This window comes from Myotis daubentonii, chromosome 11 (genome assembly GCF_963259705.1).
Source record: "Myotis daubentonii chromosome 11, mMyoDau2.1, whole genome shotgun sequence".
NCBI classification, from domain to species: domain Eukaryota; kingdom Metazoa; phylum Chordata; class Mammalia; order Chiroptera; family Vespertilionidae; genus Myotis; species Myotis daubentonii.
In genome coordinates this window covers 76,489,227-76,502,720 of record NC_081850.1, presented here as the reverse complement: position 1 = coordinate 76,502,720, position 13,494 = coordinate 76,489,227, and the positions used below count along the sequence as shown (strand labels likewise).

Genomic DNA, 13,494 nt, shown 5'->3' with positions numbered 1-13,494 from the left:
CTGTTTTGCTCTGAATCCTTCACCTGCTCCCCGCTGTGGCCAAGACAAAGCCGCTTCCACTTCCTCAGCTAAGGTCCAGAGCCCCGCTGCACTCCTGTGTCTCCCCCTCACCCCTGTGGTCCCCTCCGCTCCTTGGCACGTCTCCCACCAGCTGCAAACCCAGCAGGTGCTTCCCGAGGGGCCACTCCTGCTGCTTCCGGCAGATGCTCAGCAGCCCCGCCAGGCCCCCTGCGCCGCCCCTCACCTCCCTGTGACACTCAGAGTGAGGCTGACCCAGCTCTGTCCCCCGGTGCTGGCTCATTTTCTAGCCTGGGAGTTCTCTTTAACCAGAATATTTTAAAAGTGTTTTTAAAAATTGGTTTCATTTTATATGGTTATATTTTTAGGTTTTTTTTTTTTAATGTTATAACTTTAGCCATATAAATGATATAAGGTAAAAACAGAGGGCATCGCCCAGTCCTGTTCCCTGTTAACAGCCTAGGGCAGTGGTTCTCAACCTTCCTAATGCCGCAACCCTTTAATACAGGTCCTCATGTTGCGGTGACCCCCAACCATAAAATTATTTTCGTTGCTACTTCATAACTGTAATTTTTCAGCTGTTATGAATCGTAATGTAAATATCTGATATGCAAGGATGTATTTAGGCGACCCCTGTGAAAGGGCCGTTCGACCGCCAAAGGGGTCGCGACCCACAGGTTGAGAACCGCTGGCCTAGGGCATACCCTCCCAGGTGTTTCCTCCATGCGATTTTTTTCTTTCTCTCCCTCCCCCCCTCCCCTCCCCTCCCCTCCCGTTTTCCCTTCCATCTTCTCCTTTTCTCATTCCCTCTTTCATCCCTCCCTGCCTCTCCTCTCCCACCTTTTTTTCTTTTTTAGTTCAGAGCGGAGAAAAAAATCCTGAAGCTTTAATATTCCAGGATTGATAGGAAATCCAGAAAAAAATCCTGAAGCTTTAATATTCCAGGATTGATAGAAAATCCATAGGTCATATGCAGAAGAAATAATTAAAACAGGTACTTAAAATAGGTTTTTACAATTTTTAAATGTATTTTTTATTGTGGCAAAAAGCACATAAGATTTAGCAGTTAAGCGTTTTTAAGAGTGCATGCATTGTTAGGAAACAGAGCTCCGGACTTCTTCATCCTGCAGATCTGAAGCTCTAGCCATTGAACGCCAACTCCCACTTCCCCTGCCCCTCAGCCGCAGGGGACCATCCTTCCACGTTCTGTTTCTATGAATCTGATGGCGTCAGTACCTCCTGTAAGTGGAGCCATGCAGTGCCTGTCCTGTTGTGACTGGCTTATTTCACTTAGCATAATGTCCTCAAGGTGCGTCTGTGTTTAAAGTGTTTTATACAGAAAATAACAGATGCCCGTCGGATTAAAAAAAAAAAAAAAAAAGGCATGGGGGAGCCTTTAAGAAAGAAGCACAAGTCCCACCTCCCCCTGGGGGGTCATGTGCGCCCGCCCTCCCGGTTATACCTCACTGCACACCCTTCGACCTGCCATCGATGTGATGATAAGAGAGCACATGCCAGAGATGTTAAAGTGCGAAGAAAGGATTTCGAGGAATAGTTCTTACACACATGACCCTGCATGTTTAGATTGTTGACTGACTTCATCAGTTTGCTTTCCCCAAAGGTGGTGCCATTGTGCACAGCCGTCTACGGCTTTGGGAGGGTCTCTGAACAACTTGGAAGGCAGACCCTCCGACCCAGCACCTGCCCCTCCCACAGCTGGGGAAGCTCAGGTCCCAAGGAGCGAAGAGCTTGTCTGATGTCACCGGTGGCAGAGCTGGGACTAGCTCCCAGCCTCCTGGTGTCTAGGTGGCAGTTGTTGCTAAGAAACTACCCATCTAAAACGGTCTCTCTCTCTCTCTCTGGGTAGTTTCACTCTCTTGCTGCAACACCTTTCATGGCTCCCTAGTGCCTACAAGACAAATTCTAAATTTAACCCACCCCGATCTGGGGCTGCTGCTTTCAAGGTTGTGGTGTGGTCCTAGCGGTCGAGTCCCTGAGTTCCGAAGCTGCGTGGTCCTGGGCTCTGCTGGCTTATTGAGCACCTACTGCTCCGTGTCAGTCCCCACGGATACACACATCACCTTCCACCTGGGAACCTCCGGCAAGCTCACCTGCAGTGGGAACGCACTGTCCTCCATGTTTAAGGATTCGCAGACATGGCCCGCGACCGTGCTCTCCCTGCCCAGCACCTGGCCCACAGTGAGTGCTCATTATGGGGCGCTGTTCTTATTCTAGGACCATCGACCCAGGTCCCCCATCGCGGACAGCATTCTGAATGGCCACATCCTCGCGCTCGCCTCGTTGGGAGTCGCCTGGCAGGGCTGGGGTTTTTATTTTTATTTATTTATTTATTTGTTTATTTATTTATTTTAACATATCTTTATCGATTTCAGAGAGGAAGGGAGAGGAAGAGATAGAAACATCAATGATGAGAGAGAATCATTGATTGGCTGCCTCCTGCACGCCCCCTACTGGGGATCAAGCCAGCAATCCGGAATCGAACCCAGGACCCTTCAGTCCGCAGGCTGACGCTCTATCCACTGAGCCAAACCGGCTAGGGCAGGGCTAGGGTTTTTAATAATCTACACAACCACCAGCTGGGAGAGGGTTTTGTGGATGGTCTTTGGGGTCCTGGGGAGTTTGCCTCCCAGAGGAGTTCCTGGAACCCCTTCCATTCCGGGTGGGCCTTCGCCCAGGGGCCTCGGGGCAGGTCTGAGAAGGGGCTGGGGACTGGCGTGGCCAGCGGAGCCCCAGAATCCATGCCTCAGTCCTCCCTCCCTGATCTGGCCTCTCCCTGCTACCAATTTGCTGTGGGATTTTGTGCAAAGAGCCACTCCTCCCTGGGCCTCAGTTTCCCCCGCTGTCACCTGGGAAGCCTAGTCCCACCCCCCGCAGTGATGTGGGCACAGTGGGGTGACACGGGAACGGGAACCCTCGGGAGCAGTCAGTGCGGCGGAGGGCGCCAGTCCCGCTCGGATCTCCCATCAGGGCTCCGCTCTGGTCCAGCCCCCTCCCTGCCCGGCTGCGCTCCCCCCTCCTCCCTCCCTCCTGCGATCACGGAGCTGGCTCCCGGCATGCCGCGCGCTGCTGACAGCCTTATAAATAGTCGCCTCTGCGGGCGGGTGGCTGCGAGGACGGGCAGGGCACGCACTGGCCCCAGCGCCCACCCGCACCCCACCCCCAGGTAGGTGTGTGCCCATGTGTCCGTCTGCGCGCGTGGGGGGACGCGCCTGTGCGGGGGGGGGGGGGGGGGGCGGGGAAGGGAAGCGCAGGCACCTGGGGAATGCGCCTCGGTGCGCGCCAGGGTCTCCTCGGCGTTCGCGGGGCTGTGTGTCCCTGGCTGTGCCCTGTGTGTGTCTGCCTGTCTGCACCCCCAGAGGCTGCTCGGGGGTGTGCGCCGCACTCTGTGCTTCTTTGTGGATGTGTGTGCGTTGCAGCCCTTCCCAGCCTCGCAGACAGTCACCCCTTTGTCCCAGCCCATACCCCTGGGGCTCCAGGTTCCTGTCCTTGGCATGTCCCAACTGGGGCCCTGGAAGGGGGCTGTGACCTGACTCCCCGCCCCAAGGACCTGGGTGAGGCAGCCTTTGTGATTGGTGGACTGTCCTGTCACATCACTGAGTGCTGGGCACAGGAGGCCCTGGGTGCTGGCCCCCTGCCCCAGCGTCTGAAAGGGCAGGGGCCCTGTGGGATCCCTGCAGCAGCACAGGGGCCTGTCCTGCTCAGCCACCCACTCAGGACTCCGCAGCAGCAGGGGACGGGGCCTGGGGTGCAGGCCCAGAGAGGGGACACCGCTGCCCAAGGTCATACAGCTGAGTGATGGGGTTGGGATTTGAACCCCAGTTGGTTGCCAGCCACCAAAATGGCTGCTCTTGGTCAAGAGTCGGGAGACCTTGGTCTTGCCCTGGACTCGCCTCGTAACTGAGGTTAAGTGTCTGTCCCTTTGGCCTCGGCTCTCCAGACCCCTCGGCCGACCACCCGGTTACATACCGAGTCACTGCAGCCCTGATCCAGGGGCCCAGTAAGATCTGGGTGCTGAGCCCGTAACCTAACCCTATCCTGACCCCTGACCTCTGCGAGGCCGCCTCACGACCCAAGTTATTTTGGACCAAGGAGGTGGCAGGTTCCAGCAGGACAGTGGGGCTTAGGTTACTGGGAGCGGGTGGGGCAGGATGGGGTCACTGCAGGCTGTTCCTGGCCTAGGGGACCCCCCCCCCCCACCAGCTGCCGAGCAGTGTTGGCAGCGACTGCTCTTCCTTCAGCATACTCAGCAGGGAAGAGGCTAGCTCATGCCCCCGCAGGCAGCTGCTTAAGGACCTACTGGGTGCTAGGCCCAGAGCAGCAGAAAATGCAGCCCTGGGTTGGAACCTAGCCAGGCCCTGGAGCAAGTCTATCCTCTTCAAGCCTCAGTTCCCCCCAGGAGGGCCCTGGGGACGGAGTAAGGCCCCCGGCCCTCCGACCAGCCCGGGCCCGGCCCAGTCTGGTGGGGAACACAGGCCTGCACTACAACAGAGCCGTCCAATAGAGTGTGGTGTGTGGTGTGTGGCTGCATGATGCCAGGGGAAGTTCAGAGGAGGTACCTGTCAGTGTAGGAGTGGAGGGTAGAGTCCAGGAAGGCTTCCTGAAGGAGGTGACACCTGAAGTGAGTCCTAAACATGAACACCTTAGGGAAGGGCATTCGGGCATTGGGTGCAACATGAGCTGGGCCTGGAGGTGGGACACGGCCACGGTGGGAGAGGGAGCTCGGTTTAAGCAGCAGCTGATAAAGTTGCAGGGAGGGGGGAGGGGGAGAGGCTTTATCTTGGGAGCTGAGTGGCCACACATGGACGGGTTTTAAGCCGGAGAGTGATGTGGTCTTCAGCTTGTGGGGAAATCCTACAGATGGGCTGGTGGGTATGGAGGTTGGGTTGGCCCCTGCTTGGAACAAAGAAGTGGCCGTGAGGACACAGATCAGAGGTTCGGGAGCAAGAGGCTGGGACGGGCTTATGCAGGATGGGGCGGGTGTGAGAGAAGGGCTTCTAGCCGGACACAGCCGGGCTGTCAGTCGGCAGGTCTCCGAAGCTGGCAAGAGCGCCCTGGGCTGGCTGGGCAGGATGGAGGGTCCCAGGAAGCCCATAGTGAGAGGGTGGAGTAGGGGTCGGAGGTGAGGTCCCAGGCAGGAGGAATGGTGGCCAAGGGTCAAGAGTCAAAGGTCAAGGCAAGAGTGGCTGTGATGGTTGCAGGTGGCCTTGGGGACGGCTGGTGGGTGAAGGCCACAGGTGTATAGGCAGCAATCCTGAAGAGACGGACGGGAAGGGGAGGGTGAGGGAGGTCCCTGGGGGCTGTGGAAGTCGTGGGGCCCCAGGAGGGCTTGGGGTTGATTCCATGCTGGGGGGAGAAGGGGGCAATGGAGCCAGGTCCTCCAGGGGTGAGGGGGCAGGGGCCACATGGGGGGGAGTTGGTCCTGTGTGTGGGGGAGCCTGGGAACCACTCATTGGAAAATTGCTGGGCTATTCCTATGTGAACGCAGCTTCCTCCCTCCAGACTTCCCTGTCCCTCTGAGCGTCCTCTTCCAAACCCTTCAGGGATGGAGACACACAGCTCCTGTCCCTCCTCCCCCTGCTGGCAGCTCTCCCCGCCCTCCGCCCTGGGGAGCGTTGTCCAGGTGCCTGGAGAGGACCCGCCCTGTTTTCTGGGACTTGGGAGAGCAGTTCCACAGTGGCTGGTGGGGCAGGAGGGGGCTGCTGCCCTTGACAGGTGAGGCAATGGAAGCACAAGGAAGAAAGATGACTTTCCCAAGGTCACCCAGCCTCCTGGCCCTTCCGGCCCCCACCGGCCCTCTCCGAGGGCAAGCCAGGGCTGGCGCACCTGCGGCTGGACGGCTGTGGCTGCGGCTGGACGGGCGCTCGCTCACCAGCCCCACCCCGCCTTATCTTGCAGAGCTGACTCCGCTCCCGGGACCTCCGCAGGATGGAAGGTACGGAGGCCCCTGTCCCCTGCTGTCTGCCTGCGCCTCAGTCTGCCCACCTGCTAAGGGGGTGCACTTTGGGGAGACACTCTGGGAGGGTTGGAGGCAGCTCTGGGGCTGCCAGACCGGGCTTGCCTGGGAGATCCCACACCCGCCTCGGGCCTCTCATGGGATGTGCCAGCTTCAAGATTAATTTTAGAAGCAACGGGCCTCCTGGGCTCGGGAGGACCCCGCAGCTCACCTCCTGCGCTGGTGTTTTTAGAGCTGAATCCCTGCCTCTTTCTGGAGAGGGCGGGCACTGGTGAGGGGAGGCCTGCCTGCGGAGAGGCCCCAAGGGTGCACATGCCCCTCTCAGGGACGGAGTTTCCCCATTGTCCAGGGGGTGGCTCTTGGGCCCTCCAGGCTCCTATGGGCCCGCCTAGAAGCAGTCATGGGCTGAGAGCCCAGCTGGCCTGTCTCCTGGCAGCACCACCCGTCCCATCCCTGGCATTGAGCCTGGGCCTGGGCAGTTCTTAAAGGAGCCCAGCCGGCCGGCTGCGGCTGCCTGAAACCAGTGGTCACCCGTCCACCCCTGGGGCTCTGAACGTCAGCTGCCACTGGGCTGTGTCCTCCCCCCACACACCCAGGCTTGTGCCCATCACACGGCGGGCGGGCAGGTGGCGGAAGCCACGAGAGAAGTTCTGACAGCTCCTGGCCCAGGGCTGGGAAGCCCTAGGAGCTTTGAGCTCACCTCCCCATTGGACTGGGGCGGGGGGGGGGGGGGGGTGCTGGGCGGGGACCAGAAAGGGGAGGGACCTCCCTCCCGGCCTCTCAGCCAGTCCTGCTCCGGGGAAGGGAAGGCAGCAGCCTGGGAAGGGGCGGCTTCCAGTCGGGGTTTTGGCAGCCCTAGAGCGGGCCCTGCCTCTTCAGGCCTCAGTTTCCCTCTGTGGGTGGGGCTGTGGGGCGGCTGAGTCCTCAGGGTGGTGAGGCAGAGGTTGAAATGGAAGCCGGCCTCCCCCTTTGGGCAAGGGTTCCATATGCCCACCACAGCCCTCTTCCCTGGCAACCATCTCCAGGGCAACATATGTTGTGGTTGCCAACTCCGCACTCATACCGCCCAGGGAAGGCGGGCGATGGGCAGGCCAGGGCCTGGGAGGGGAAGGGCAGGGGACACAGCAGAACGGATCCATGGGTGGCTGCTGCTCCTCGGGAAACCTCCGCAGCGAGGAAGACTCTAAGGCTAGAGGTGACCCGCAGCTGCCGCCCAGCCTCCCACGGGGACGGGGGTGACTCGAGCCCCCCAGGGTCACTCTAACGGCCTCTGCCTGGGGCCTCCAGATCTTTGCCTCTGCTGGTCCCTCTGCCCGGACCGCCCTCTCTCCCCCGACCTGTCCCAGTCTCTGAGCTTCCCTCGCCATCAGCACCCACTCTGGCCTGTGACGAGGGTGAGCTGCCGGTCCCGCTGCCTCAGGCCCAGCTCAGGCCTGGGATCAGAGGTGCCGCCCACGACGTGTCGTGCCAGTGACTGAGCTCTGCCCCCCTTTCTCCCCCACAGAGAAGCTGAAGAAAACCAAGATCATCTTCGTGGTGGGTGAGTCCAGGGCAGGCGGGCGAGGCGCTAGCAGGGGGTCTGTGCAGGCACTGGCGGGAGCCGGGGCCGGGGACTGCGCCCTGGGCTCTGCCCCTCCGATGGGTGACCTGGGCCGACCCTGTCCCCGCGGAGGACCCGTTTCTCAGGGCTCTGAACGGGTGGGCGCTTGCAGGCGGGCCCGGCTCGGGGAAGGGCACCCAGTGTGAGAAGATTGTCCAGAAGTACGGCTACACCCACCTGTCCACCGGGGACCTCCTTCGGGCTGAGGTCAGCTCGGGCTCGGCCAGGGGCAAGATGCTGTCGGAAATCATGGAGAAGGGGCAGCTGGTGCCGCTGGTGAGTGGGCCCCAGCGGGGTGGGGGCGGGGGTGATGGTGGCCCCGAGTGGCCGGCAGCCGGCAAAGCCCATGACACGCTGGCAAGGCTGGCCATGACCTTCCCTGGCTCTGAACCCTTTTGTGAGTGCCCATTGCCCTGGCACAGAATTTCTTCCAGTAGCTCCCAGGAGCCTCCAGGACTCTGACTGCCTGACCCCTCCACCCTCCCACCAGCCCGGCCTTTCTGTCCCCTCAAACGCATCGTACGCCTTCCTGCCTGGATTGGTTTTCCTCCTCAGCTCTCAGACCTTCTGGTTCACCCGATTTGGGCTCAGACCCCCTACCTTGACACTCCAGTAGCCCCTTTCCCTGCCCACAAGCTGAGTCATGCCTGGAAGTTGATAACTGGAGTTTCCTGGGGGCAGGGGAGGCCTGCTGGGTTCACCGCTGTGTCCTCTGGGCCCAGCTGAACGCAGGACCTGAGCCATCCACCGCCTCCCCATGGTTCAGGGAGGCCTGAGGGGGCTGGTTTGGGAGCTGTCCGCACAGGGGGCGTTTCAGCTGTGGGGCAGCGCACCCCAGAGGAGGGTGGGGAAGCGGGGCTCACGGCCGCTCCTCCTTCTGCTGTGCCCGCAGGAGACAGTGTTGGACATGCTCCGAGACGCCATGATGGCCAAGGTGGATACTTCCAAAGGCTTCCTGATCGATGGCTACCCTCGGGAGGTGCAGCAGGGCGAAGAGTTTGAGCAGCGGGTAAGGCACAACCTGGTGGATGGTCTTCAGGATCCGTGACAGGGGCAGCCAGGCAGAGGCTGCTATGATGGAGGGAGGGGGAGAGAGAGAGAGAGAGAGAGAGAGAGAAAGAGAGAGAGAGAGAGAGAGAGAGAGAGAGAGAGAGAGAGAGAGAAAGAGAGAGAGAGAGAGGGATTGTGGGTGATAGGAGCTGGGGAAGGAGGGAACAACCAGGGAAGCACTTTCTGGGATTCTGTCTAGAATCCAGAAGGAAAAGTCTAGAAGGATGGGAAGCACCAGGCTAAGGCGGCCAGGCTCCGGTCCCAGCTCAGCTGCTCGAGGCCTTGGGCTGTCATTCTGCCTCTCTGGACCTCAGTGTTCCCATCTGCAAAATGGGGATAGACAGGGCACAGCTGCCTTGTGGGGCAGCATGAGGATTAGAGAGAATGTACTCTTCAGTGTAAGCACATGGTGGGAGGGGCAGGGAACAGCATGGACAGGGCTGGAAGGGTCAGGCTCGTGTAGAGAGAACAGAGCTGTTGGGAGAGGGCAGCTGGGGATGATGTGGGAGAGGGAGGCTCAGGCCTGGCTGGAGGCTTCGGATGCCCCGGGGGAAGAGTCCAGTCTCCTTCCAGGGGCCAGCGGGAGTCTGGCTGGAGAGAGTGGGCCTTGAGGACGATGCCTTTGAGCTGCCTGGAATGAGTGCCCACCAGGAAAACTTTCCACAGGTCAAGAGCATCTTGCCCAAACACACACATGTACAGGCATGTGCATGCACACACAGGCACACGAACACATAGGCACACATGTGTGCAGGAAGCCATAGGCAAATGCACCCATGCACATAGGCTTGTGTACACGTGCACACATCTGGCAGTGTACACACATGCACCTCAGGCAATGCATATACACAGACTCAGTGCACCTATACACAGAGATGCACACACATGCACACACATGGGCACACACATATACACACATACACCCATATCTCTAGGTGTTATACGCCATATGAGAGAATCAGAGGCGCTGTAAGTGCCAAGGAGGGAGAGGTCATTAAGGGGACCTGGGGGGCCTTCTTGGCAGAGGACTCCTTCCAGGCCTTGCAAGGAGGACTAGGCATCCCAGTGGGCTGGGGGCGGGACCAGACCCTCATCCCCACTCCCCAACTCTGTGAGACAGGGGGCCATCTTTAGGCTTCCATAGCTTTGAGCCACATCCAGAGTTAGGATATTGTATTTCCTGCCCTCTAACTGGCTGCAAGACCTCAGGGAAGTGTCTACCCTGATCTGGGCCTCAGTTTCCCTATCTGTGAAATGGGGGTTGGCTGGGCTTCCTTCATGGACCTAGGCACCAGCTGTGTGACGTCACCTCTGGCCCTCAAAGCCCCGTCCGGAAGATGGGGTTAGTGAAAGTTCTCGTCCCTCCTGGGGCTGTTGTGGGTGTTGGCGTGGGCGCCTGGCCCTGCCCAGCACCTGGTGTTTTTGACTCTGGGCACCAGGGGGCGCCAGGTCCTCACCAAAGGAAGATGGTGAACCTTATTTCTTCTTGCCCTTCCCAGTCTTCCTCTGGCGAAACACTCATCCCAGTGACAGCGACATTGTTCAGAACCTCCCAGAGCTCAGTGGCCCCTCACCCCTTCCCTTAGCCCTGGCTCCTCTGTCAAGTCCTAACCCAGGCCTGCTGGGGTAAGACAGCCCATTGCGCTGGGCCTCGCGCCAGGCCGGGAGAGGGATGTTGAGTAAATAACCAGAGGCCCTCCCGAGGTGCTGAGGGCAGAAGTAAAGGGCCTGGAAGAGCCTGTCCCAGGGGGCGGGGTGGCACCTGGGGAGGCTGCGCCCGAGGAATGAGATTTTAGGTGAAATCTGAAGGTGAGCACTTGGCATGGAGGGAAGAGGTTCCTGGGAGGCTCCTGGCAAGAGCAAAGGCCTGGCACAGGAGAGCCAGGAGGGTGATGAGAGCCGGCTAGACTCCCGTCAGTGGCTGAAGCAGGAGAGCAAAGGGGTGAGAGCACGCGATGAGGAGGGGGCGCAGGGCCCAACGGCGCAGGCCCGCGAGGCCAGGGACGGACTTCGCATTTTCTCCCCAGGGCACTGGGGAGCCACGGACGAGGTTTGGGCAGGGGGGTGGCAGGGCAGATTGGTCTGGGGAGGGTCTGTCAGGCCGTCCTGAATGTCCGAGTGGATCTCAAGTGGGGCCCCCCGAAGTGGGAAGATGGGGAGGAGGTGGCCTCGGGGTGGGCAGGAAAAGGGCCCCTGTGACTGGTGCCCCGCCCACAGATCGGACAGCCCACCCTGCTGCTGTATGTGGACGCAGGCCCTGAGACCATGACCCAGCGGCTCCTGAAGCGCGGAGAGACCAGTGGGCGGGTGGACGACAACGAGGAGACCATCAAGAAGCGGTTGGACACCTACTACAAGGCCACGGAACCCGTCATCGCCTTCTATGAGAAACGTGGCATCGTGCGCAAGGTGCGCCCCCTGCAGGCCGAGGGAGCCCTGGGAAACCTGGGTTGTTTTCCTGGCTGGGCCAGCCTCCCTCCCTGGGCCATGACTTCCCCACTGGTTTGATGAGGGGCTGCTGCCCACGGCGCTGGACTCCCGACCCAGGCCGGGCCTGCCACGGTGGGGCCCGCCCAGCCCACGGCGTCTCCGCTCACCACCGGTCTCCCTGCAGGTCAATGCCGAAGGCTCCGTGGACAGCGTCTTCTCCCAGGTCTGCACCCACCTGGATGCCCTCAAGTAGCAACACCGGCCCGGAGCCCCTTCCCCAGCTCAGAGCCCAGCCCCACCCCTGTCCTGACTCAGGAGTCCTGGCCTGAGCTCAGCGCCTCCACCCCGCCCGCCCCGGCGGGAGCACAGACAGAGGAAGCCACTTTATCCTGTTTTCACGGACAGCTGAGCACTAAAGGAATTTCCGAGGACATTCGGTTTTACTCCTTTTTCTTCGCTTCCACTGGGGTTGATTTATGTGGGATGGCCGCCCGGCCTTGAGTCCCCAGCCCCTCTTCCTCCCCAGCCCCTCGGTCCCCCTCAGCCCCCCTCAGCCAGCCGCCCCCGCCCCCCCCCCCCCCCCAGCTCTGGTAGAAGGCCCAGGACTCTTCTTACGTAGGGCATGCCGGGCCGGGCTGTGCCAGGCCTGGGGGTCCAGGGTGACCGAGGCAGGGTCCTTGCTGTCCGGGACGCGTGGTCAGGCAGAGCTGGGCCCGGGCCTGGGCCCCTCTGCATCCTTGCTATGTGGCCGTGGCCCTGACCCCTCATCTCTCGGAGCCTGTGTTCTGTGTCTAACTCCTGCTGGGGACTGAGCTGTTGCATGCAGCCAGGACATGGGCTGAGGGAGTCTTCCTGGGCAGCGGGAGGGGGGGGCGGTGCTCCCTGGTAGTGGTGGGGACCCAGAGTAGCCGGCCAAGTGGGCAGTGAATTGGCCTCCTTGATGGGAGAAGCCCTGAGGCCTGTGGGCTGGACCTGGGGGTCACGGTCACTAGCGCCTCCCGGAGGAGGTGAGATCTGAAGGGCTCCCACCACGTGGCCCCGGGCAGGTCACAGCCTGTCCTTTCTCAGCTGCTTCAAAATTCAAATTAGGCTCATTGTCCCCCCAACCCCGCCCCAGGTTAGGAAGAGAACACACTGAGCCAAGGGTGTAGACTTAGTGACCAGGCCTGTGGGAGCCGGAGACCAGGGCAGCCTCGGGGACATGCCAGGCCCCGGTGTCTCTCATTCTGACCGCGTCGTGGAGAACGGCTCCACTCGGTGCTCAGGGTCCTTACCGCCTGGCCCAGCCTGGAGGCTCCTGAAAGCGGAGAGAGCCCGCGGCGGGTACACCTGGAGGAGTGAACCCTGTGCGGGCTGGGCTGCCTGTGCCAGCAAGTGTGGCTGGTTTCCCGTTTACATTAGTTATTTAAAGGTTCCTCGAAAATAAACGTATTTAAGTTCTAAAGGTGGGTCTATTGAAAGAAGAACACGAAATAAGTCAGTGGTAATACAGGGGAGAGAAGGCAGGCAGCCTGCGGGGTGAGCTGTCCCGTCTGCGCGGGGTGCGGGTGAGGCCTCCGCAGCTGCTCTCTCTGTTCCCCATGCCGGCCCGGGCATGCGGGAAGCCCCAGCTCGGTAACCTCCCACCTGGGGGGTCCATGTCACATCTGTCAAACTGGGCCCCCCCCACACCCACCCACCGACACACACTCACACATGCTCCCACTCACATGCACGCGCCCCTTCATCCCGGGGCCGTCTGAGTGGAAAACAAGCCAGAGACGATAAGGGGCTAGGGAAATTCACCCTCAAAATCATCATCTTTATGACAGCTTCCTGAACTCAGGGGTGTCCCAATGGATGAAAACCTACGCTGACCCAAATTCTTCACCACAGAATCACTTTGTTCACTTTTAAAAAAGCCTGGAAAACTTAAAGAAAACAAACAAAAACTTTAAAAATTCCAGTAACCGTTACCCAATCATTGCCGTTAACCGTCTTTGGAGGGTTTCCTTCATGGAAGTTCCTTCGGCAGTGATCCGGCACCTGCCCTGGCGGGACGCTGCTGTGACTCCCGGCACCAGGAGGGGACCGTGCTCGCACATGCCATCAGACCTCCGCCATCAGACCTCCGCCATCAGACCTCCGCACCTGCGACCAGCTCTGGGCAGCTCAGTGCCCAGAGCTCAGAGGGGCCCCTGGTGCAGAAGGCTCCTTGACCTGGAGCTCGAGTGGGGCCCTAACAGTACCTAGTAGCTCACTTCACCACGTGACAGAGGGCATGGAAGGGCAGAGGGAACAGCGCTGCAGAGCTGCAGGGGTGGAGAGGACCCACTGAGTGAAGGGAGGCTGAGGCATCAGTGGGGGCTGGAAGGCAGGCTAGAGGGCGTGTCCTAGCTGGAGACAAGCTTGGCGAGTGATAGAAGCCATGCTTGCAGGGCCT

General features: G+C 60.3%; 1 protein-coding gene across 3 annotated transcripts; it reads left to right on the top strand.

Moving 5' to 3' along the window:
• The first annotated feature begins 3,095 nt into the window (after positions 1–3,095).
• AK1 (adenylate kinase 1) lies at positions 3,096–11,503 on the top strand. Of its 3 annotated transcripts, XM_059658124.1 has the most exons (7): positions 3,096–3,202; positions 5,935–5,971; positions 7,497–7,532; positions 7,705–7,868; positions 8,485–8,601; positions 10,860–11,051; positions 11,257–11,503. In XM_059658124.1, exons 2-7 carry the CDS (start codon positions 5,965–5,967, stop codon positions 11,323–11,325), a joined length of 585 nt encoding a protein of 194 aa, XP_059514107.1. In that variant the 5' UTR covers positions 3,096–3,202; positions 5,935–5,964; the 3' UTR covers positions 11,326–11,503. The 3 variants fall into 3 exon arrangements, with proteins under 3 accessions (XP_059514107.1, XP_059514108.1, XP_059514106.1); XM_059658125.1 differs by lacking the exons at positions 3,096–3,202; positions 5,935–5,971 and adding an exon at positions 5,109–5,115; XM_059658123.1 differs by lacking the exons at positions 3,096–3,202; positions 5,935–5,971 and adding an exon at positions 7,115–7,187.
• The last annotated feature ends 1,991 nt before the right edge of the window (positions 11,504–13,494 follow it).